General features: G+C 69.1%; 2 protein-coding genes across 4 annotated transcripts; both read right to left on the minus strand.

Moving 5' to 3' along the window:
• Positions 1–174: 174 nt before the first annotated feature.
• Positions 175–10,976, minus strand: LOC142029360 (alanine aminotransferase 1-like). Of its 2 annotated transcripts, XM_075024113.1 has the most exons (12): positions 10,652–10,976; positions 8,099–8,318; positions 6,315–6,404; positions 6,101–6,209; positions 5,867–5,997; positions 4,177–4,420; positions 3,117–3,196; positions 2,894–3,030; positions 1,986–2,160; positions 1,249–1,404; positions 874–986; positions 175–570 (listed from the first exon to the last, which is right to left on the minus strand). In XM_075024113.1, the coding sequence occupies exons 1-12, from the start codon at positions 10,849–10,851 to the stop codon at positions 480–482; spliced, it is 1,746 nt and encodes a 581-aa protein (XP_074880214.1). In that variant the 5' UTR covers positions 10,852–10,976; the 3' UTR covers positions 175–479. The 2 variants fall into 2 exon arrangements, with proteins under 2 accessions (XP_074880214.1, XP_074880215.1); XM_075024114.1 differs by lacking the exon at positions 6,315–6,404.
• Positions 10,977–11,188: 212 nt separating this feature from the next.
• On the minus strand, positions 11,189–17,414 carry PPP1R16A (protein phosphatase 1 regulatory subunit 16A). 2 transcript variants are annotated; one of them, XM_075024115.1, is made up of 11 exons: positions 17,313–17,414; positions 14,277–15,195; positions 13,820–13,890; positions 13,115–13,260; positions 12,928–13,031; positions 12,678–12,802; positions 12,458–12,583; positions 12,305–12,380; positions 12,081–12,210; positions 11,836–11,986; positions 11,189–11,716 (listed from the first exon to the last, which is right to left on the minus strand). In XM_075024115.1, exons 2-11 carry the CDS (start codon positions 14,533–14,535, stop codon positions 11,354–11,356), a joined length of 1,551 nt encoding a protein of 516 aa, XP_074880216.1. In that variant the 5' UTR covers positions 14,536–15,195; positions 17,313–17,414; the 3' UTR covers positions 11,189–11,353. The 2 variants fall into 2 exon arrangements, with proteins under 2 accessions (XP_074880216.1, XP_074880218.1); XM_075024117.1 differs by lacking the exon at positions 17,313–17,414 and adding an exon at positions 15,329–16,370.
• Positions 17,415–21,926: the final 4,512 nt, after the last annotated feature.

Here is a 21,926-nt window from a genome sequence, read left to right on the forward strand (position 1 = left end):
ATCACACCGCGCCTCCCTTTGCCCCCCACTTCCCACAACCCCACCGAGACCCCCTGAGGGACCCGTGTCACGAGTGCAGGGGGGGTCTCAGCCCAACTGGGTTGGGTGCTGGTGGGGTGGAGGGGGGGGCACCCACGGGTGCCCGGTCGTAGACGATGCACAGGTCTACCCGGGTGGTCGCTACCCTTTTATTAGCGGGGTTTCTGAGGGGAGAGCCAGCCCTGCCCACCGTCCCTGTGTCATCCCCCCCCCCAGGGGACACAGGGACAGCAGGGGGTGACCAGCCCCGGGACACGGGGTGCCCTCGTGTCCCCCCCCCAAAAAAAAAAGGCACAAAGAGTTTGAAGGCACTTGAAGACCACTGAGACCAGCTGGGGCAGGGTCCCAGCCTGCGGCACCCAGGGCCCAGCGGGGAGTGTGGGGTCACTGGTGCTGGTGGGGGGGTGCCGGGGTCTGGGGGGGGGGGGGTGACGCCGGCATTAGGAGTACTCCTTGATGAACTTGGCGTAGAAGCTGCTGAGCTTCTCCAGCAGGACCTGCAGCTTCTCGGTGGGTGGCAAGATGGTCATCCTGGGGGACGGGGGGGGCGCTGGCACCAGGGTTGGGTGGGGGGACACCCCCACAGCATCCCCCTGAACCCCCTACCCCCATCGCTGCCCCTCACCACCCTACACCCAACCCACTGGGCACCCAAGTCCCCCCTTCTCCCCGTACCCCCCCAAGACCTTGCACCCACCTCCCCTACCACCCCCCAAGTGGGGACAGGGGTCTCGGGGTGGAGATCCAGCCCCATGGTGGGACCCCAACCCTTCCTCCGCCTGTGACCCCCCCACCTCCAGCCCCGACCCCATCCCCGTCCCCCCGAGCACCCACCGAAAGTGGAAGGTGCCTTCCCGCTGCCCGAACCCGCTGCCCGGCACCACGCAGATGCCCGTCTCCTCCAGCAGCTTCATGCAGAAGAACATGTCGGGGGCCTGACCCTGCGCCTGCGGAACGGGGCGGGGCTCAGCACCACGCGCTGCCGTGGACCTCGGACCCACGGATGGGGCAGGGTTCAGCCCCACGTATCACGAAGGGCCTCGATCACTGCCTGGGACTCATCCTGCCCAGCCACACGTTGGCCAAAACTGATCCCGCCCACCCCCAAGGCACCCGGCACTCATCCTGCTCAGCCCCACAGCCCCCAGAACTGATCCAAACCCAGCCCCACAGCCCCCGGGACGGATCCTGCCCCCAGCCCCACGGCACCTCGGCGGCGGCCAGAGCGCGGGGCGGCAGCTCGATGCGGGGGAAGGAGTACATGGCACCCTGCACGGGGTTGCAGCGGATGCCGGGCGTCTTGTTGAAGATCTCCTGGGTGAGCCGGGCCTTGTGCGCCAGGGCGCTGAGCACCTCCTGCTTCTCCTGCCAGGACAGCCAGGCTGGGGACATCTTCCCCTCCCCATCCCATCCCATGCCCATGGTCATCTCCATCACCATCCCATCCTCAAACCTACCTCCATCTCCATCCCTATCCCCATCTCCATCCCCATCCCTATCCCCATCCCCATCCCCATCTCCATCTCCATCCCCATCTTCATCCCCATCCCTATCCCCATCCCCATATCCATCCCTATCCCCATCCCCATCTCCATCCCTATCCCCATCCCCATCTCCATCTCCATCCCCATCTTCATCCCCATCCCCATCTCCATCTCCATGTTCATCTCATCTCCATCCCATCCCATCCCCATCCCATCCCATGCCCATGGTCATCTCCATCTCCATCACCATCTCCATCCCCATCCCATCCCCATCCCCATCTCCATCTCATCTCCATCCCATCCCCATCTCCATCCCATCCCATGCCCATGGCCATGCCCATCTCCATCTCCATCCCCATCCCTACCTCCATCTCCATCCCATCCCATCTCCAACCCCATCCCCATCCCATCCTCCTCTCCATCCCATCCCCATCTCCATCCCATCCCCACCCCATCCCTCACAGTGATGAAGAGCTCATATGAAGGATCCCCAGGCTGTGGTGGGTCAACGACGGCATCCAGGACGATCTGCCCGGGCACGGGTGGGCACAGCCGCACTGACACCAGCTTGGCCAACTGCTGCTGCACCTCGGGGTCCATGTTCACCACCTCCACGTACCCGCTGCGGAACCCGCACCTGGCACGACACGACCCGTGGAGACACCGACCGCGACCCGCAGGGTGGGGGACGCGGGGACACGTGAGTGGGAGCCCACGGATGGAGACCCCCCCAGAAAGGACCCACAGGTGGGCACCCATGAGTTGGGACCCATGGATAGGGAGCGATGGATGGGGACCGATGGAGGAGGAGCCCTGGACGGGGACCCACAGACAGCAACCTACAGAGAGGGACCCACGGGTGGGACCCACGGGTGGGGGTCTGTGATGACAACCCACTGAGAAGAACCTACAGAGGGATCCACAGATTGGGGGGGGGCCATGATGGGAACCCAGAGACAAGGAGTCACCAGGCTGCGGCATCTACGTCCTCTGAGACCCACAGAGCTGTGTCACGTTGTCCCCACGGGGTCGTGGCAGCATCACCTCCACCCCAAGGGATCCGTAGGGTCGGAGCGTCCCCATCCCTGCACCGAGGACCCACGGGGCCATGGCATCACCATCAGCCCTCTCGGGACCCACCGGGCTGTGGCATCACCACCTCCACCCTGGGGAACCACGGGGTGGTGGCACACCCATCCCAAACCCATGGCACCCACGAGCTGGTGGCATCTCCATCCCTACCCTTGGACGCACGGGCCAAGTCACCTCCATCCCTATCCCAGGTCTGTGGCATCCCTAGGACCTACGGGACCACGGCCACCCGCCCCTGGGGTGACAGTGGCCGGGACGAGCCGGGTGGTGGGACTCACTCGCCCATGAAGCCCTTGGAGATGGAGTGGAAGGAGGCCAGCTCCACCACCTCGGAGTAGGGTGGCCCCATCTCGAACAGCACCTTCTTGAAGGAGTGGAAAGCCGAGCCCTCGGCGTAGACGTTGTCCTGGTACACCTGGGCGTGGGGAGGGGTGGTGGGGTGTCAGCCTGGATGCCGGGGTCCCCCTGGGGGTGGGGGGGCACCCCGTGGGTCCCGCTCACCTCGTCGGCCATGAGGAAGAGCTTCTCCTCGAAGGCGAACTTGATGACGTCCTCGATGCACTGCCGGCTCTGTACCTGTCCTGGGGGGGGGGACACGGCGTCAGGGGACATCGTGGTGCTGGCGCTGGGGGGGGGGGGGGTCCCAGCCCCGGTACTGGTTGGGTTTTGGGGGTCACGGTCCCAACGTCAGTACCAGTAGAGCACTGGGGGTCCCAGCCCCAGCACTGGGACTGGTAGGGCATTGGGAGGCTCAGCCCTGGTACCAGCAGGGTATTGGGGGGTCCCAGTCCAAGCTTGGGGTCCCAATCCAGCCACAGGGTCCCAGCCCAGGGGTCCCCAGTCCAAGCTTGGAGTCCCAGTCCCAGTCTAGGGGTCCCAGCCTAGCCCTGGGGTCCCAGTCCAGCCCTGGGGGTCCCAGTCCAGTCCTGGGGGGTTCCCAGCTCTGGGGTCCCAGTCCATTCCTGGGGTCCCAGCTCTGGGGTCCCAGCTCCAGTCTTGGGCTCCCAGTCCAGCCCTGGGGGACTCAGCTCCAGCCCTGGGGGTCTCAGTCCAGTCTTGGGGTCCCAGTCCAGCCCTGAGGGTCCCAGCTCCCAGCCCTGGGGGTCCCAGTCCAGTCTTGGGGTCCCAGTCGAACCCTGGGGGTCCCAGCCCAGTCCCATGGTCCCAATGCAGCCCCAGTTGTCCCAGCCCTGGGGTCCCAGTCCAGTCCTGGGGGTCCCAGCTCTGGGGTCCCAGCTCCAGCCCTGGGGGTCTCAGTCCAGTCTTGGGGTCCCAGTCGAACCCTGGGGGTCCCAGCTCCAGCCCTGGGGTCCCAGTCCAGCCCTGCGTGTCCCAGCTCTGGGGTCCCAGCTCCAGTCTTGGGCTCCCAGTCCAGCCCTGGGGGTCCCAGCTCCCAGCCCTGGGGGTCTCTGTCCAGTCTTGGGGTCCCAGTCAAACCCTGGGGGTCCCAGCTCCAGCCCTGGGGGTCCCAGCCCGGGGGTCCCAGCCCAGCCCTGGTTATCCCAGCCATGGGGTCCCATCCTGACCCAGCGCCGCCCCCCCCCCCCTCACCCCAGCTTACCGGTGGGGTTCCCGGGGTTGATGACGCAGAGGACGCGGGGACAGCACCGCCGGCGTCCCTCGGCCAGCGCCCGCCGCAGCTCGGCCACATCCAGCGCCCAGCACCGCTCCTCGTCCAGGTAGTAGTTGAGCTGCACGGCGCTGAGCTCGGCGATGGCCGCCGAGTAGAGGGGGTACTGCGGGATGGGGATCAGCACCCCCGTCCGCGACGCCCCCGATCCCGACACCAGCAGCTTCAGGATGCTCTGAGGGGAGTAAGGGGACGCGTGGGCCTGGGGGCGGCGGGGGGACGCGGAGGGGCTAGAGGGCGCGGGGACGTGGTTGGTGTGGGGACGGCGAGGGGACAAGGGTGGTGTGGGCGTGGGGGTGGGATGGTGTGGGCGTGGGGACAGTGGGGGGCTAGAGACGATGTGGGGACATGCTGTGGGCATGGGGACAATGATGGGACAGGATGGTGTGGGCGTGGGGACAGTGGGAGGCTGGAGGTTGTGGGGACAGTGTGGGGACATGGTTGGTGTGGACATGGGGATGGTGAGGGGACAAGGGTGGTGTGGGCGTGGGGACAGCGTGGGGACAGGATGGTGTGGGCAGGGGGACAGCGAGGGGCTAGAGACGTCATGGGGACACTGTGGGGACATGGCGTGGGGACAGTGTGGGGACAAGGGTGGTGTGGGCATGGGGATGGGATGGTGTGGGCGTGGGGACAGTGTGGGGCTAGAGACATCATGGGGACAATGGGGGGACAGGATGGTGTGGGCAGGGGGACAGTGAGGGGACAAGGGTGGTGTGGGCGTGGGGATGGTGTGGGGTTAGAGAGCATGGGGACAGTGTGGGGACAAGATGGTGTGGGCATAGGGATGGTGAGGGGACAAGGGTGGTGTGGGCGTGGGGACAGTGTGGGGCTGGAGATGCCATGGGGACAATGATGGGACAGGATGGTGTGGGCGTGGGGACAGTGGGAGGCTGGAGGTCGTGGGGACAGTGTGGGGACATGGTTGGTGTGGGCATGGGGATGGTGAGGGGACAAGGGTGGTGTGGGCGTGGGGACAACATGGGGCTAGAGAGGGCATGGGGACAGCATTGGACAGGATGGTGTGGGCATGGGGACAGTGATGGGACAGGATGACATGGGCGTGGGGACAGGATGGCGTGGGCAGGGGCACGGCATGGGGCTAGGGAGGTCTTGGAATTGGGAACAATGATGGGACAGGATGGCGTGGGTGTGGGGACGATGTGGGGCTAGAGACATCTTGGGGACAATGACGGGGACAGGATGGCGTGGGCAGGGGGACAGTGATGGGACAGGACGGCGTGGGCAGGGGGACAGCGAGGGGACAAGGACGGCGTGGGGATGGGGACAGCGGGACGGTGGGGACCGCGTGGGGCAGGGGACATCACGGGGCCAGGGGACGGCGCGGGAAGAGCCCGGCCGCAGCGGCGCCGAGCGCGGCAGGGCGCTGGCACGGACCCCGTGGGGACGGCTGGGGGACACATCGTCCCCCCCCGGTGCCGCCACCCCCACCTTGGCAACCGCCCGCGCCGGGGCCGGTGCCAAACCCGGCACAAAGATCCCTTTGTGGGTGCCCGCCGTGGGAACGGCCGACGGGTGGCACCCGGCCCGGTGAGGGGGGGGGGGACACGACACACCGGGTGACATTGACGGATGTCCGACGCGTCCCCCCACCCCGTACCACGATGGCGTCGCTGGCCCCGGTGGAGAGGAAGACGTCCTGGGGTTTGGCGGGGACGCCGTCGCGGCGCTGGAGGAATCGCGCCACGTCTCGCCGCACCAGCTCGATGCCGGGGCTGGCGCTGTAGGCACCTGGTTGGGGGGGGGGGGGACACACGGTGGGGGGGTGACACGGAGGTGTCGTGAGTGTCCCCGTGTGTGTGTGTGTGTGTCCCCCCAAAGACCGGGCACTCACCGGCGCTCTGCCCGCCGCAGGCTGCCAGCAACCGGCGGGCCCGATCCTTGGCGTCTTCGGGGATGGAGGGTTCGGCCAACAGCGCCGGGTACAGGCACAGGGCGGCCACCTTTGGGGGGGGGACATGGGGGGGACACACGGCTCAGCCCCGGACACCCCGGTGCCCTCCCGGATGGGTGTCCCCATCCGTCTCCCATCCCCCCCGGGCCGGTACCTGGCGCAGGAAGGTGATGGGTTTCTGCCCCATGGCCTGGGCGTCACCGATGTTGGCCTTGATGACCTCGGGGAAGGGTTTGGGGATGCCCTGGGGGGACAGGGACCCGCTCAGGGACGGGGACCGGGACCGGGGGGGGACCGGGATGGGGATGGGGACAGGGATGGGTTCAAGGAGAGGGATGGGGACGGGGACAGCCATTGGGACAGGGATAGGGACAGGGATGGGGACTGGGATTGGGGACAGGGATTGGGGATGGGGACAGGGGATGGGGATGGCGACAGGGACGGGGACAGGGATAGGGACAGGTTCAAGGACACAGAAGGGGACAGGGGACAGGGATGGGGACAGGGAGAGGGACAGGGATGGGGACAGGGATGAGGATGGGGATGGCAACAGGGACGGGGACAGGGATAGGGATGGGTTCAAGGACACGGATGGGGACTGGGACAGCCATCGGGACAGGGATGGGGACAGACATAGGGACAGGGATGGGGACAGGGACAAAGATGGGAACAGGGGACAGGGATGGGAACAGGGATGGGAGACAGAGAACAAGGATGGGGACTGGGACAGCCATTGGGATGGGGATGGGGACAGGGATTGGGGACAGACAGAGGGACGGGGATGGGGACAAGGGACAAGGATGGGAACAGGGATGGGGACAGGAATGGGTTCAAGGACACGGATGGGGACAGGGACAGCCATTAGGACAGGGATGGGGACAGGGATTGGGGACAGGGACAAGGGACAGGGATAGGGACAAGGATGGGGACAGGGACGGGGATAGGGACAGGTTCAAGGACAGGGACAGGGACAGCCATCAGGACAGGGATTGGGGACAGACACGGGGTCGGGGATGGGGACAGGGATGGGGACAGGGATGGGGACAGACACAGGGACAGGGATTGGGACAGGGATAGGGGCAAGGATGGGAACAGGGATGGGGACAGGGACAGGGATATGTTCAAGGACAGACACGGGGTCGGGGATGGGGACAGGGATGGGGTCAAGGACAGGGATTGGGACAGAGTCAGGGATGGGGACAGACAGGGACAGCCATGGGGACAGGGACGGGGGGGGACACACAGAGACAGGGACAGGGTCAGGGCCCGGTGACAGGGGCCAGAATCCCCCCCCGGGGATGACACCGCCGGGGTCGGGGGGTGTCACCAGCAGTGGGGCGACCCCCCCGGTCCCGCCATCACCCCCGCGTCCCTTGTCCTGGGGGGGGGGGGAGGTTGGCAGTGGGGACGCGGGGACAGCCGGGGACGCAGCGTGCCCCCCCCCGTCACCCCGGCCCACGGGGACGTCCCCAGCCCCGGGGTGGCCGTCGGCCACCTCTTGCCCAGCCCCGGACTTTGGCCACCTCCGCGAGAGTCCGGACTCTGCCCCCGCCACCCCCGTCACCCTTTGTCACCCCCCCCTGCCCTCAGCTCCCCCCCCCCCCCCAACCAGCACCCAAGGGTGCCCCATGCCCGGGGCTGGGTGCCAGGGACAGGGAGTGCCGGGGTGAGGCTGGGCTGGCAGGGGGGTGGGGGCTGGGGGGGGGAAACTGGGTGCTGGGACCCCCCCACTCCCACCCACGGGACCCCCCCATGGCACCCACTCAGTCCCAGTGGGACGGTGGCCCAGGGACACGGGGACTGGGGGGGGGGGACACAAGGAGGAGGGACTAATCCTGCACCCTGGGGGGGTCACCCCGGGGTTTTTTGGGTGGGGGGGGGGTGAGGGGGTGTCCCACCCAATTTTTTAATTTTTTTTTTTTGGGGGGGGGGGTGTACCTGCCGCAGGTCGCTCTCCAGCTGCAGGGCGCGGGTGACGATGGGTCCCCGCACGGCGTATTCCACCCGCCGCACCGCCGGGTTCATGGTGGCGGGGGTCAGCACCGGCCCCCGGCCCCCCCCGGGGCCCGATCCCCAGGACGGTCCCGAGGTTGTTCCCGAGGTTGTTCCCGATCCCGCCGCCGCCGCCGCCGCCGCCATCGCCCGCCCGCTCGGGAGCCTGCGGGGCCGCAGCGCCCTCAGCATCGGGCCCCCCCCCCCAAAAAAAAAAAAGAAAAAAAACCCACCCACCCCCCTCTGTCCGTCTGTCCCCGCCCCGGGGACACCGGTACCGGACGGACGGACGGACCAACCCCCCCCCCCGGCACCGCCCCGGGCAACGGGCACCGGCAGTGCCCGCGGTTGTGACCCCCCCGGGACGGGGACGGGGACAGCGACACCCCCCGCGTGTGGGGGTGGGTGTCCACGGAGGGTCCTGCCCCACGGGCGGGGACGTGGGGGACACGGGACGACACAGGGGACACGGGGGGACATGGGACACGGGGGACGTGGGGGGACACGGGGGACACGGGGACGTGGGAAACTGGGGACTCGGGGAGGATATGGGGGGGTCATGGGGACACGGGGGACACGGGGGACACGGGACATGGGGGACACGGGGGGACACGGGGGATGTGGGGACATGGGACACGGGGGACACGGGACATGGGGGACACGGGGGGACACAGGGGACGTGGGGACATGGGAAACTGGGGACACGGGGACGTGGGAAACAGGGGACACGGGGAGGATATGGGGGGGTCATGGGGACATGGGGGACATGGGGATGCAGGGGACACGGGGGGACACGGGGGATGTGGGGACACGGGGGGACACGGGGGATGTGGGGGCATGGAACACGGGGACGTGGGAACCGGGGGACATGGGGGGGATATGGGGGGGTCATGGGGATATGGGGGACACGGGGGGACACGGGGACATGGGAAAGGGGGGGACACAGGGACATGGGGGACACAGGGGACATGGGGGGATCTGGGGGGGATCATGGGGATATGGGGGACACGGGGGCGTGGGAAATGGGGGACATGGGGACACAGGGGACATGGGACATGGGGGGACATGGAAAATGGGGGACACGGGGACAAAGGGACACGGGGGACAAGGGACATGGGGGACAGGGGGACACGGGGACGTGGGGGACATGGGAAAAGGGGGACACGGGGGGATCTGGGGGGGATCATGGGGATATGGGGGACACGGGGGACATGGAAAATGGGGGACACGGGGACAAAGGGACACGGGGCACATGGGACAGGGGGACATTGGGGGGGGGGCAGGGGGCACGATGCCGCGGGGGGTCGTGGGGACACCGGGATGGGGACACGGGGACAGTGGGGCCGGGGGGGACCCACAGCGGGCCACGGGGGGGGGGCTGGGACCCCCGGGGGGGGGGGACACAACACGCACACGGGTCCCACGGGGGGGGGGGCGGGGACACGGGACCCCCCCCCCGCCCCACAGCCCCCCCCCGGCCCCCGCAGCTCCCCCTACCGCCCGCAACGGCCGCCCCGCGCCAGCCCCGCCCCTCCCCTCCCGCAGCCAATCAAAGGCGCGGAACGGCCGGCCTTGGCCCCGCCCGCCCGGAGCCGATTGGCTGCGGCTGCTCCGGGGGGAGGGGAAACCGTTTGGCCGTGGGGCGCCCCATAGACGCCCCTCGCTATGGGGCGCCCCATAGACACCCCCGGCATGTGGGGTGCCCCGCAGCGAACCCACTCGCCGTGGGGCAGCCCTCACCCCCGCAGCGGCCTTGACCCGTGGGGTGCCCCACACATTCCCTCCCCCGACTGCCGGGGGTCCCAGCCCCACACATTCCCTCCAGCAGTGCTGTGGTCCCGGCCCCACATGCCTCCTACCAGGCTGCCGTGGGTCCCAGACCCACACGCTCCCTTTGAGGCTGCCGTGGGTCCCAGACCCACACATTCCCTCCCCCACGTGCCGTGGGTCCCAGCCCCACACATTCCCTTCAGCACTGCCATAAGTCCCAGCCCCACATGCTCCCTTTCAGGCTGCCGTGGGTCCCAGCCCCACACATTCCCTTCAGCACTGCCATGGGTCCCAGCCCCACATATGTCCTCCAGCACTACTGTGGTCCCGGCCCCACACGTTCCCTCCAGCACTGCCATAAGTCCCAGCCCCACATGCTCCCTTTCAGGCTGCCGTGGGTCCCAGACCCACACATTCCCTCCAGCACCGCCGTGGGTCCCAGCCCCACACACACCCCCTTCCAGGCTGCCGTGGGTCGCACCTCGCTCCCCCCACTGCCGCCCCGAGGTCCCCCGTCGTCGTCATCACCCCCCCCCCAAACCCATTGGTGTGGGTCAGCGCGCGCCCTTATCAGCCCCACACAAGGTGGGGCGGCGCTGCCGAGATCACCCCCACCAGCCCCATAGCGCCGTGGGGCCGAAACACACCCCCCTCCCCCCCATAAACCCCCCCCCCCCTCCATCCCCGTACCCCACGGCGGGCGACACCAGCCCCACGGTGGCAGCTCACCTTTGTCTGTGGGGCAGGGTTGGGGTGTGTGGGGGGGAGATAAGCCGTGGGGCAGGGTTGTGGGGGGGGACACACACACGGGACGCGAGCCCCCGGGGTGTCACCGCCGCGGCCTGACCTTTGCGAGCAGCTGCCTGCCGGCTCCCTAAATATAACCGCGCCGCACTGCCCTGCCTGCCCCTAACCCAACCCAACGCCATGGGGCGCAGCGCCGTGGGGCGGCGGGGTGACTTAGAGCTTGACCCATAGAGGGGGTAAGTGGTGAGGGGGGGTGTGGGCAAAGCCACACCCTCGCAGGCAGCGCCACGCCCTGCCCACGCCCTGCCCGCGCCCACCGACCCCGGCGGTGGAAGGGGAAGCGAGGCGGGGGGGGACACGCACAAGGACGGGGCTATTTTTACCGCGGTTCGGTGACGCCGCGTCCCCGCCGGGGCGGCACGGGGACGAGGGACACCCTTGGAGGGGGCGGGGGGGGGACATGTGCAGCCACCGCCACCCCGTCGTCCTCCAGAGACAAAAACAAAAAAAAAAAAACCAAAAAACCAGGCGGTTTTGATTTCGGCAGGGAAAAAAAATAACCTGTCCCGTTTTGGGGACAAAACAGTCAAAAAGAGGCAAGAGTAGTCGTAAGGCCAAGTGCTGCCGGGGAGGAGGAGTGCGGTTGGGGGGGGGTCGGATTGTTTTGGGGTGCCCAGCGGCGGCTCACATCACCTTACAGCAGCGCTGCTTCTCGGCCGGAGCCTCCTCGGCCGGAGCCGTCAGTTTGAGGAGAGGGGGGTCGCCGGTGCCGCCGGCGGGTGCCGGTACCGGTGTCGGTGCCGGAGGGGAAGCGGGGTTCCCCACCACGGGGTGCTCCTGGGGACGCGGGTGCTCCTCGGAGCGCGGGCGCTGGAGTTTGGCGGCCGCTCGGTGCCGTTTGAGGTCGGCGAGGGTATGGTGGGTTTTCTCCCGCGCCGGGTCCGTCGCGGTGACGACACCGGGCTCCGGTTTTTTGGAACAGAGGGCCGTGCCGTTGCGTTGCGGCGGGAGATCGGGGGGTTCCGCCGACGTCGATCCCGTGGGATCCTGTCGGAGCGGGGGGGGGGGGAAAGAAAAAAAGAGGGAACAGCGCGTCACCGCCCTGGCGCCGCCGCGGTTGGGGCGGGGGGGACGACGGACCCTCAGCCAAATCCCCGGCGACTCACGGCCAAGCGGCGGCGGAGCTCGGCGTCCGTCTGCCGGTCCTCGTCCTCGCTGTCGCGTTGCTCGGCGCGTTGCCAGACGATGGCTTCGCGCTCGTGTTCCTTCCGGTAAAGGTTGGTGCGCTCCGAGACGCTCACCCGCCGCACCACCTTCCTGGGGAGGAGAATTTTGGATCCCCTCAACCCCCCCCTCCCCGTCGGTTACGGTTATGCCGGCACGGCGCCAGTAAGAGTTTCTCCGGCCTTACCCGCGGCTGCCGGCGCTGGAGGTGCGACGTTGGAGCAAGGATTTGTGTTTCTCGTGGGATTTCATGACAGCGTCGTGTTTGTGTTTCAGCTCCAGGAGTTTGGCCCGCACCTCCTCGTCCCCGCAGACATCTGCCAGCAAGGGCAGCGGCATCACCCGGTGCCCCCAAAAAAAAAAACCTGCCTCGGCAACATCCCCCCTCCAAAAAAAACCCCAAACACTCACCCAAGGGGGTCTCATCCAGCACCGATTTCCCGTTGAGGTCAGCGCCGTGAGCCACCAGCAGCTCCACCAGCTGCACCTGGGGGGGCAGAGGGACAGGCAGGGGGTGAGGGATGGCAAAATCTGGCAGGGGTTGCCCGTCCCGCCCATCCCTACCTGTCCCCAACAAGCGGCGGCGTGGAGAGGCTCCCAACCGTCCTCGTCCCTGGCGTCGATGCCGGCCCGGTGCTCCAGCAGCAGCTCGGCCGCCTCCACGTAACCATTGGCCGCCGCGATGTGCAGCTGCCGGGGACGGGGACGCGGTCGGGGACAGCTCAGCCGGCGCCGGCGGCGCCGTCACCACCAGCGCACCCCCCCCGGCCTCCGCCCGTCCTACCAACGTGGCGCCGTGTCCCCGCGGCGCGTCCAGGTCGGCTCCCGCCTCTACCAGCTGCCGGATCTCCTGCACCATGCCGCGCTCGGTGGCGGCGCGAGCCTCCTCGATCTTCTCCTGGGTGATACCTGCCGGTGGGAGAAGAGTGAGGGGGGGGGAACGCCGGGCCCTGCCCACCGCCCTGCCGGATTCCTGCCTTCACCCCAGAGCCGACCCCAGTTTGCCGGCACCGCACCGGCGCGGCGAAGCTCACCCTGCTCCGCCATGGCGGTCTCAATGCAGTCGAGGGTCATGTCGTCCTCACACAGGTCATAGGGCATGTTCCCATCCGAGTTGACGGCGAGGAGGTCGGCGCCGCTGTTTTGGGGATGGGCACGGCGGTCAGGGCCACCCCACGGCCACCGCGGTGCCCGTCCCCAGCCCCGGTTGCACCGCGGTACCGTTGGATGAGGAGCTGGACCAGGCGGAGGTGACCGCAGGTGGCGGCGGCGTGGAGCGGCGTCCAGAGCTCGCTGTCACGGGCGTTAACGTCGGCGCCAGCTTCCAGCAGCACCGTCACCACGTCACCGTAGTCGTCGATGCAGCACTGGGAGGGAGAAAGCACCGGCAGCGGTTACGGGGGGGGGCGGTATCGGGGAACCTCCCCCCCACCGAAGCACCCCAGGATCTCCCGGGGATGGAGCCGGGACAGATTGGGACACTGCGGAGGGATGGAGCCAGCACTGAGATCGCCACGTGTCCCCAGCCAAGCTGGAGGGAAGCGATTCCCCGGTGGGGGCTTCACCGGGCCGGCACCGGCGCACACCACGGCTCGTTGCCGAGCGGGTCCAGTCGCGCTGGCTGATGCCAGAGGGGTGCGACGCTTAACTCCGGGCACCCGAACAGCCGGTGAATGCCAGCCTGGTACAGCCATACCCTCTCCAGCACGGCACTGCGGGGACGGACACGCCACCCCCCTGCCGGAGCCCCAGTGCCACCACCTCATCCAGCCCCCCGTGCGGTGACGGCTCAACACCCAGCACCTCCCACCACGCTTGGCTCCAGCCACGCCAGGACCCAGCATCACCGGACAGAGCCGGTTAACGGGATGGAAAGGACAGAGGGAGAGAAGTCGGAGCTGCCGTAACGGTGCCAGTGTGGCGTACCTGGTGCAGCGCGGTGAGACCATCCTCGTTGCAGAGGTCAGGGCTGATGCCGCTCTGCAGGAACTGCCGGACTGCGGAGAAAGAGGCTTTTACCGAGGGTCCTGCCTGCACCTCGGAGCATCCCGCCGGCATTATACCCGGCACCGGCGCTTTGGCCAGTACGTTGGACTCGCCGCATTCAAAGTCCTGCCACGCCAATGCCAAACCTGGGTACCTCCGGGCGCCTGGCATGCCACGGCCGGCACCAAGCGGGATCTGGGAAGCCGTGTGCCGTAGCCAGGTTTACGGATGCCGGCTCTGAGCTGCCAGCTCGTTTCCAAGGATATTTGGAAGCAAAATCGGGAATTACGTCCCACTTGTAACCCCAAAACCGTTTGATTTGGGGTTTCAGGGGTTTCAGGTTTCCCAGAGCCCCCCCAAAAGCAGCAGCTCCACCAGCCCCACCACCAGCACCCACCTTCCTCGGCGTCCTGCCGGGCGGCCGCCTCCAGCAGCCGGACGCTGGCGGGGAATGTCACCCTCTTCCCCTGGCTGTTGCTCTTCCTCCTCCTCTTCTTCCTCTCAGCTCCGACCTTCATCCCCTGCGTCTCCTTCTCCGTCTGCGCCCATTTTTTCAGCTGCTGGGCCCGGCGTTTCTGAGCGTGCTTCAGCCGCTCCGGCGTGCTCAGCCGTGCCACCGCCGGCATCTCCGCCAGCAGCTCCGCATGCTCAGCCATGGCGAGGAGCTTTGCCGGAGAACGCAGAGTATCCCACCGGGAACGGGGTACGGAACCGCCGGCTCCCCCACCAGCATCACCCGTGGCCCCTCAGAGCGGGGACGGGTTCGGCTTATCCCTGTATCCCAGCGTTTTCCTGGAGCTTCGCCACGGGCTCCGGAGACAGGGATCGGCGTTTCGGAACCATCTCTCCCCCGCCGGGCGCTCCCGGCCCCCTCTTTCAGCACCCAAAAATCGCAGGCGGGGGGAGGCCGGAGGGTCCCGTTAAGCCTCGGGGGGGGAGATCCCCCCCCCGGCACCCTGCGCTGGCCGGCGGTTTCGGACAGAGCCGGCCGGCGACGCCGGATCCGAAGGCACGGAGGAGCAAGGCAGGTGTCGAGGCTGGAGAAATCCCGTCAGTCCGATCCCCAATGCTCGTTTGCCACCTAATTATCCTGACGAGTTTTCGCTTTCCCGCCCTCCAGAAGCGTTTGCCGGTCATTCAGCAGCCGCCACCGCTCCCGTCTCACCGAGGAGCCGATGGCCCGGCTCGGAAAACTGCCGTCGGGCAGAGGCGCAGGCAGCGCTGCTGGAATCGCAGTAGCTTCTCGGATATCACCGTGCCGGGGCTCCGGCTTCTCCCGGCCGCGGTGGGATAAGCTTCACGCAGCAGCCGGAATCCTGTGGGGAAAAAGGGAAAGAAATCTTTAAAGGACGGGGAGAGGCCCGGCACAGCCCGGCTTTGCCAGTAAGAGCCGCACCGTGCCCAACCCACTGCCTGTTTTGCCGTCTTCCTAATCCGGGATTAACCTACAATCCAAGTTGAAGTGAATTCCCCCGGGGCTCTGGCCGAGGAGCTGCCTTCGCCGAAACCGCCGCACCCCGGTGAGCACCGGCACGGCCGTGCCGACGGCACGCCGGTAACCTTGAGGGGTCACCCACCACGCCGGCGGGCGAGGACGGCACCTCAGCGGGAAGAAACGCCGATCCTCCGCCGGCCAAGGGGATCTCGGCACGTCCCGGCTGGAGCAGCCCCGCCGGTGCCTGCCAGTTCGGCACGGTTAAACCGGGAGAGCCGAAGCCGAGCGCCTCGCCCCCACGCCGGCATCGCCCGGCGGGCAGGGCGGATCCGGCGGGCAGGAGGGACAGGCAGGAAAGGGCAGATTCCGGCAGAGCCGGCGCCCTGCGGTCCCCAAACCGGGTTCCCCTGTGAGTCGCCGTGACTTCAGCGGGCAAAGTCCGGTGGAAAAAAAAAACATTCCTGCACCTTAATCCCGGCGTAAATCCCTCAGGAACGCCGGCGGGCGCTGGGAATGCCGAGGCTGGTGGTAAATCCTTTCCGAAGTCGGTGGGCAATGGAACAGGGGGATCGCCCGGACACCGGGATCACCGGAGCCTCTCGGTCCACCCGTCCCGTAACCCTGCCGGCCATGGTTTCACCGGGAAGAACCGTGCCACAGGCAAGCACTGGCAGAAAACCGGAGCCGGCATCCTTGGCGCAACTCAACCCCTCAACGGGCTCACAAATCCACCCAAAAATCCCACACCCCCCAAAAAAACCCCTGAATTATGGAGCCCACACACCCGAAGAGCAGCTTGCGCTCGTTAGAGTGCCCGGCCAGCAACTCCTTCATTAGCCAGCGCTAACGGCTGCTGGCACACACCGGCCATTACCCTTTCAAATTAATTTCCACCTACTTTAAAAAAAAAAGAAACCCCTAATATTTTATTTATTCAGGTTTCCATCAGCCGGCCTCGGTTCCCCGCTGACCCCAGCCCAGCAGTGGGAGCGATGCCGGAGCCAGTGAGGTGCCGGTGGGTGCCTGGGGTGGGGGACACCCTGAGCCCCCCCTTCCTGGGGGGACATGGGGGCTTTGGGTGCTGGCATGGCCCCCCCCGCACCTTTCGGCACCCCTCAACACCCAGCCCAGGGGCATCGTCACCCCGGGGGGGGTCTGACCCACACGGCACAGCCCCCCCACACCCACCCCAACACTTGGGGGGACTCAGGAAACCCCAGACCTGCCCTGAAAGCAGGGGGGCTGCCCCCAGACCCCCCCCAAAGGGAACCCCAATGTTCCCAAGGCTGGGGGCTGCCCCCAGACCCCCCCTGAGGGGGGACCCCAGTGTCCCCAAGGCTGGCTCTGTCCCCAGACCCCTCCCGAGGGGGGTTCCCGGTGTCCCCAAGGCAGGACCCCAATATCCCCAAGGCTGGGGGCTGCACCCAGACCCCCCCTCAGGGGACCCCAAAGTCCCCAAGGCTGGGGGCTGTCCCCAGACCCCCCCTGAGGGGGGACCCCAGTGTCCCCAAGGCGGGACCCCAATGTCCCCAAGGCTGGGGGCTGTCCCCAGACCCCCCCTGAGGGGGTACCCCAGTGTCCCCAAGGCTGGGTCTGTCCCTAGACCCCCCCTTAGTGGACCCCAATGTCCCCAAGGCTGGGGGCTGTCCCCAGAACCCCCCTGAGGGGGGACCCCAGTGTCCCCAAGGCTGGGGCCTGCCCCCAGACCCCCCCCCCCAGGGGACCACGGTGTCCCCAAGGCCGGGGCTGTCCCCAGGGTCTCCTCTGAAGGGACCCCCAATGTCCCCAAGGCTGCGTCTGCCCCCAGACCCCCCCTGAGGGTGCACCCCCATGTCCCCACGGCTGGGCCTGTCCTCACCCACGCCCCCCCGGGACCCCCCCACGCCCCCACGCCGCGGGGAAGCGCCGTCCCCAAGGGACCCCACGGTGCCCCCTACGGCCCCGGGCCTGTCCGCAGGCCGCCCCCCGCCGGGTCCCCCCCCCGTCCCCGGTCCGTACCTGGGGGTCCCGGGGCCGCGGCCCTGCCCGCTCCGCCGCTGCCGCTGCCCGGGGCGGAGCCGCCGCCGCCGATCGCCATGGCAACCGGCCACGCTTCCGGCGACGCCGGAAGTGGGCGGAGCTCGGGCCGGAAGAGGGAGAGCGGGAGGGCCGGCGGCGCCAATGAGAAGGGGTGGGGGAATGGGAGTGAGGCGCCACTCCCAAGATGGCGGCGGAGAGGGTGGGGGAATGGGAGAGGAGGCGCCACTTCCAAGATGGCGGCGGGACGGGTGGGCGGGGCCAGCGGGAGCGGTGGCGCCCTCTGGCGGGCGGGAGGACACTCAGCGCCTCCCGGGGTCACGGCGGTCAGTGTGTGTCCCGGGGGGGGGGGGGGGGGCGGATTTGGGGGGTCCCTGGGGGCCCCCCCCACGTCCCCACCCCCCAGAACCGTGGGACAGGGTCAGCTCCGTCGCGGGGACCCCTGTGTGTCCCCCCAGTGTCCCTCTGTGTCCCCCCCAGTGTCCCCTGCCCTCCCCACCACCACCCCCCCCAAACACCCAGGGTGCCCCCCGGACCCCCCCCAATACAAACGGACCCCCCCAATACAAAGGGACCCCCCCAAGCCAATGGGTGCCCCCCCTTCCTGCCCCCCCGCAGCCCCTGGGACCCCCCCATCCCCTCCCCATGGGTGTCATCCCCCCCCCCAGACTGTGTTGGGGGGGGGGGTGTCAGAGCCGCCCCCCCCCAAATTGGGGGTCCCCCAGGCCAGGGCAGGCACCCAGCACCCCACGGCTCCGTCTCAGCACCTTTATTGGGAGGGTCCCGCCGGCACCCCCACATTGAGGGGGGGGGCACAGCCCCCCCCCCACCTCTGGGGGGGCACCCCCTCATTGTCCCCCTCCTTGGGGTGCAGGGGGGACCCCCCCATCCCCCAGCTATGCCCAATCCTGGGGTGTAGGGGGACAGGACCCCCCCCAAAGTTGGGGCGGGGGGCAGCTCTGGGGGTGCCCCCCCCCAGCTGTATTGCACTCATCCCGGGGTCCCCCCCCCGGCCCCCCTCAGACACCGTAGGGGCTCAGGGCCGGGGGGGTGGGGATGGGGGTGCCCCCCAGGGGTCCCCGATATTCGGGGGGGGCCAGAGGGGCCGGGGGGCAGAGGGGGGGGGACGGGGTGGAGGGGAGGGATGGCCGGCAGCACGGGGGGGCGGGGGGGGCGCAGGCGTAGCAGAGGAGGGGGGAGAGGGGGAACGAGCGGGGGCCGGGGGGGTCCCACCGAGGCGGGGGTCCCGTGGGTGGGACGCCCCCCCCCCAAAGATAAGGGGTGCTGCTGGGGGGGGGGCGGCCGCCGCAACAGCCCTTCGATGGAGAAAGGAGGAGGAGGAGGAGGGTCGGGGGGGGATTTGGGGGTGGGGGGGCTGTAGGGGTACCCCCTGAGGACGAAGGGGGCCAGGTCGCGGGCGAAGGCGGCCGCCCCCCCCCGCGCCACCGCCGTGTTCTGCAGCTTGAGGGCCTCGGGGGGGATGCGGCTCACGTCCACCGTCCAGTAGTTGCCCTTGGCCTTGGGCTTGGCCGGGTCCTTCAGCACCTGCGGGGGGGGCACGGCCTGAGCTGGGACCCCCACCCACCACGGGGACCCCCACCCCAGTGGCCCCCCACCCCAGGGACCCCCGACCCTAGGGACCCCCCCAACCCTGGGGATCCCCCATCCCACAGGACCCCCACCCCAGTGGCCCCCCCATCCCGAGGACCCCCCCCACCCCAGTAGCCCACCATGCCAGGGACCCCCCCCAGGGACCCCCCCCAACCTGGAAATCCCTGTCCCAGTGACCCCCACCCCAGGGACCCCCCCACCCTGGGGATCCCTCATCCCAGAGAACCCCCACCCCAGTGACCCCCCCCACCCCGAGGACCCCCCCCCACCCCAGTAGCCCACCATGCCAAGGACCCCCCACCCCAAGGTCCCTCACTCTAGGGACCCCCCCACCCTGGAAATCCCTGTCCCAGTGACCCCAGCCCCAGTGGCCCCCCCACCCTGGGGACCCCCCCATCCCAGTGACCCCCCCACCCCAGTGGCCCACCATGCCAGGGACCCCCCACCCCCAGTACCCCCACAACCTTGGGGACCCCGGGGACACCCACCCTGGGCCCCCCCCACCCCAGTAGCCCCCCCAGCGCCCCCCACCTTGGCGAAGCAGGGGTTGGAGGAGAGGTTGTGCCGGACGGAGTCCTTCCAGCCCTGGTACCCCCCCCCGAAGAAGGGGAAGAGGCTGCTGATCTCCTGGATGATCTGGGGGGGGGGGGGGGCAGCAGCTGGGGGGGGGCTGCGCCCACCCCCAGGCCTCCCAGCATGGCCCGGTGCCCCCCAGCGCCGCATGGGTGCCATCCCAGTGCAAGCCCAGTCCACCCCAGCGCTGCATCCCAGTGCTCCCAGTGCAGCCCAGTCCCCCAGCCCCACAACCATGTGCTCCCAGTAAAGCCCAGTCCCCTGCCATGGCTGCCTGGCACCCCACTCCTCCCAGTCCAGCCCAGTCCCCTGGCACAGCACCCCGGCACCCAGTGCTCCCAGTACACCCCGCTCTCTGGCACCCAGTGCTCCCAGTCCAGCCCAGTGCCCCAGCACGGCACCCTGGCTCCCAGTACAGCCCAGTCTCCAGCCCTGCTCCTTGGTGCTGCCAGTGCAGCCCAGTCCGCTGGCACAGCTCCCCAGAGCTCCCAGTCCAGCCCAGTCCCCCAGCATGGCACGCTGGCACCCAGTGTGCCCAGTCCAGCCCAGTCCTGCACCCCAGAGCTCCCAGTCCAGCCCAGTCCCCCAGCCCCACAACCATGTGCTCCAGCCCAGTCCTGTGGCACGGCACCCCAGTGCTCCCAGTACAGCCCAGTCTCCAGCCCTGCTCCTTGGTGCTGCCAGTGCAGCCCAGTCCGCTGGCACAGCTCCCCAGTGCGCCCAGTCCAGCCCAGTCCTGCACCCCAGTGCTCCCAGTACAGCCCCGTCCCCCAGCCCCACAACCATGTGCTCCCAGTCCAGCCCAGTCCCCTGCCATGGCTGCCTGGCACCCCACTCCTCCCACTCCAGCCCAGCCCTGCACCCCACTCCTCCCAGTCCACCCCACTCCCTGCCCCCAGCGCTCCCAGTACCGCCCAGTGCCCCCCATCCCCTCTCCCAGCGCCGCTGCCCGTTCCCGGTGCAGCCCCGACGGGGCGGCCGGAGGCTCCGGGGTCCCGGGGGGAGGGTGCCGGTGGGGGGGGGGGGGGGTGTCCGGGGGGTCTCACCTGGGCCAGTTTGAGGCGCTGGCCGGGGGCGGCGCGGATGACGAGGGCGATGAGCGCCAGGTAGGAGTAGGGGGGCTTGGGGTGCCGGCGGTAGCGCTGCCGACCCCCCCGCCCCGCCGCCATCGGCCCCTTTCGGCTGGGTTCGGCTCTGTTCGGCCGGGCTCGGGTCGGTTCGGCCGGGCTCGGGTCGGGAGTTCGGCCGGGCTCGGGTGAGTTCGGCCGGGCTCGGGTGAGTTCGGCTGGGCTCGGGTGAGTTCGGCCGGGGTCGCTCCGTTCGGCCGGGTTGGGCTCGCAGTTCGGCCGGGTTCGGTTCGGGTTCGGGCGGGCTCGGCTGAGTTCGGCGGAGTTCGGCGGGGCTCGGCTCCGCCCGCCCCGTCCGTTCCCCGCGGGGCAGCGACAGGGCGGCGCCGGGTCGGGCCGGGCTTTATCAGCGACGGGACCCCCCGGGGGGCGGGAGGGCCCGGGGGGTTTGGGGACACGAGGGGGGGGGGTCCTGGGGCGGTGCCAGCCCCACCGCGGCCCGGCCCGGCGGCGGGAGGGGACCCTCAGCCCGCCCGGACCCAGGAACACCAGTGCCCCCAGTGCCCCCAGTGCCCCCAGTGCTCCCAGTGCCACCAGGGACACCAGGGGCACCAGGGACACCAGGGACACCAGTGCCACCAGTGCTCCCAGGGACACCAGGGACACCAGGGACACCAGTGCCCCCAGTGCCACCAGTGCTCCCAGTGCCACCAGGGACACCAGTGCCCCCAGTGCCACCAGTGCTCCCAGTGCTCCCAGGGACACCAGGGACACCAGTGCTCCCAGGGACACCAGGGACACCAGTGCCCCCAGTGCCACCAGTGCTCCCAGTGCCACCAGTGCTCCCAGGGACACCAGGGGCAGCAGGGACACCAGGGGCAGCAGGGACACCAGGGACACCAGCGCTCCCAGTGCCACCAGTGCCACCAGGGACACCAGTGCTCCCAGGGACACCAGGGATACCAGGGACACCAGTGCTCCCAGTGCTCCCAGAGGCACCAGGGGCACCAGTGCCACCAGTTCTCCTAGTGCCCCCAGTGCCCCCAGTGCTCCCAGTGCCCCCAGTGCCCCCAGTGCTCCCAGTGCCCCCAGTGCTCCCAGTACTCCCAGTGCCCCCCAGTGCTCCCCGTGCCCCCATCCCCCATCCCCCTGCCCATCCACCCCCCAGTGCTCCCAGTCCTTTGTTGTGCAAAGGCCCCGGTGCCGCCAGCCCGGCTCCGCCGCCGCGGGGGGGGAGCACCGGGAGATTGGGGGGGGGGGGGGCACCGGGGGGGTCCCTGTGTCCATCCCCCCCCCCCAGTCACACACACGTGCCACCCGTCGGTGTCACCACCGGCTCTTTATT

This window comes from Buteo buteo, chromosome 3, assembly GCF_964188355.1.
Source record: "Buteo buteo chromosome 3, bButBut1.hap1.1, whole genome shotgun sequence".
NCBI classification, from domain to species: Eukaryota; Metazoa; Chordata; class Aves; order Accipitriformes; family Accipitridae; genus Buteo; species Buteo buteo.

Bases quoted from the DNA above. Each gene is read 5' to 3' on its own strand.
- LOC142029360 (XM_075024113.1), bottom strand. From the start codon at position 10,851: ATGGCGTTGGGTTGGGTTAGGGGCAGGCAGGGCAGTGCGGCGCGGTTA. The intron at 6,210-6,314 runs GTACCGGCCCGG...CCCCCCCCAAAG, and splicing joins CCATCACCTTCCTGCGCCAG to GTGGCCGCCCTGTGCCTGTA. The intron at 4,421-5,866 runs GTACGGGGTGGG...TACTCCCCTCAG, and splicing joins GGGCCAGCGACGCCATCGTG to AGCATCCTGAAGCTGCTGGT.
- PPP1R16A (XM_075024115.1), bottom strand. From the start codon at position 14,535: ATGGCTGAGCATGCGGAGCTGCTGGCGGAGATGCCGGCGGTGGCACGG. The intron at 12,803-12,927 runs GTGAGCTTCGCC...TCCCACCGGCAG, and splicing joins GACCGCCATGGCGGAGCAGG to GTATCACCCAGGAGAAGATC. The intron at 12,381-12,457 runs GTAGGGATGGGC...CTGCCCCCCCAG, and splicing joins CCGCCGCTTGTTGGGGACAG to GTGCAGCTGGTGGAGCTGCT.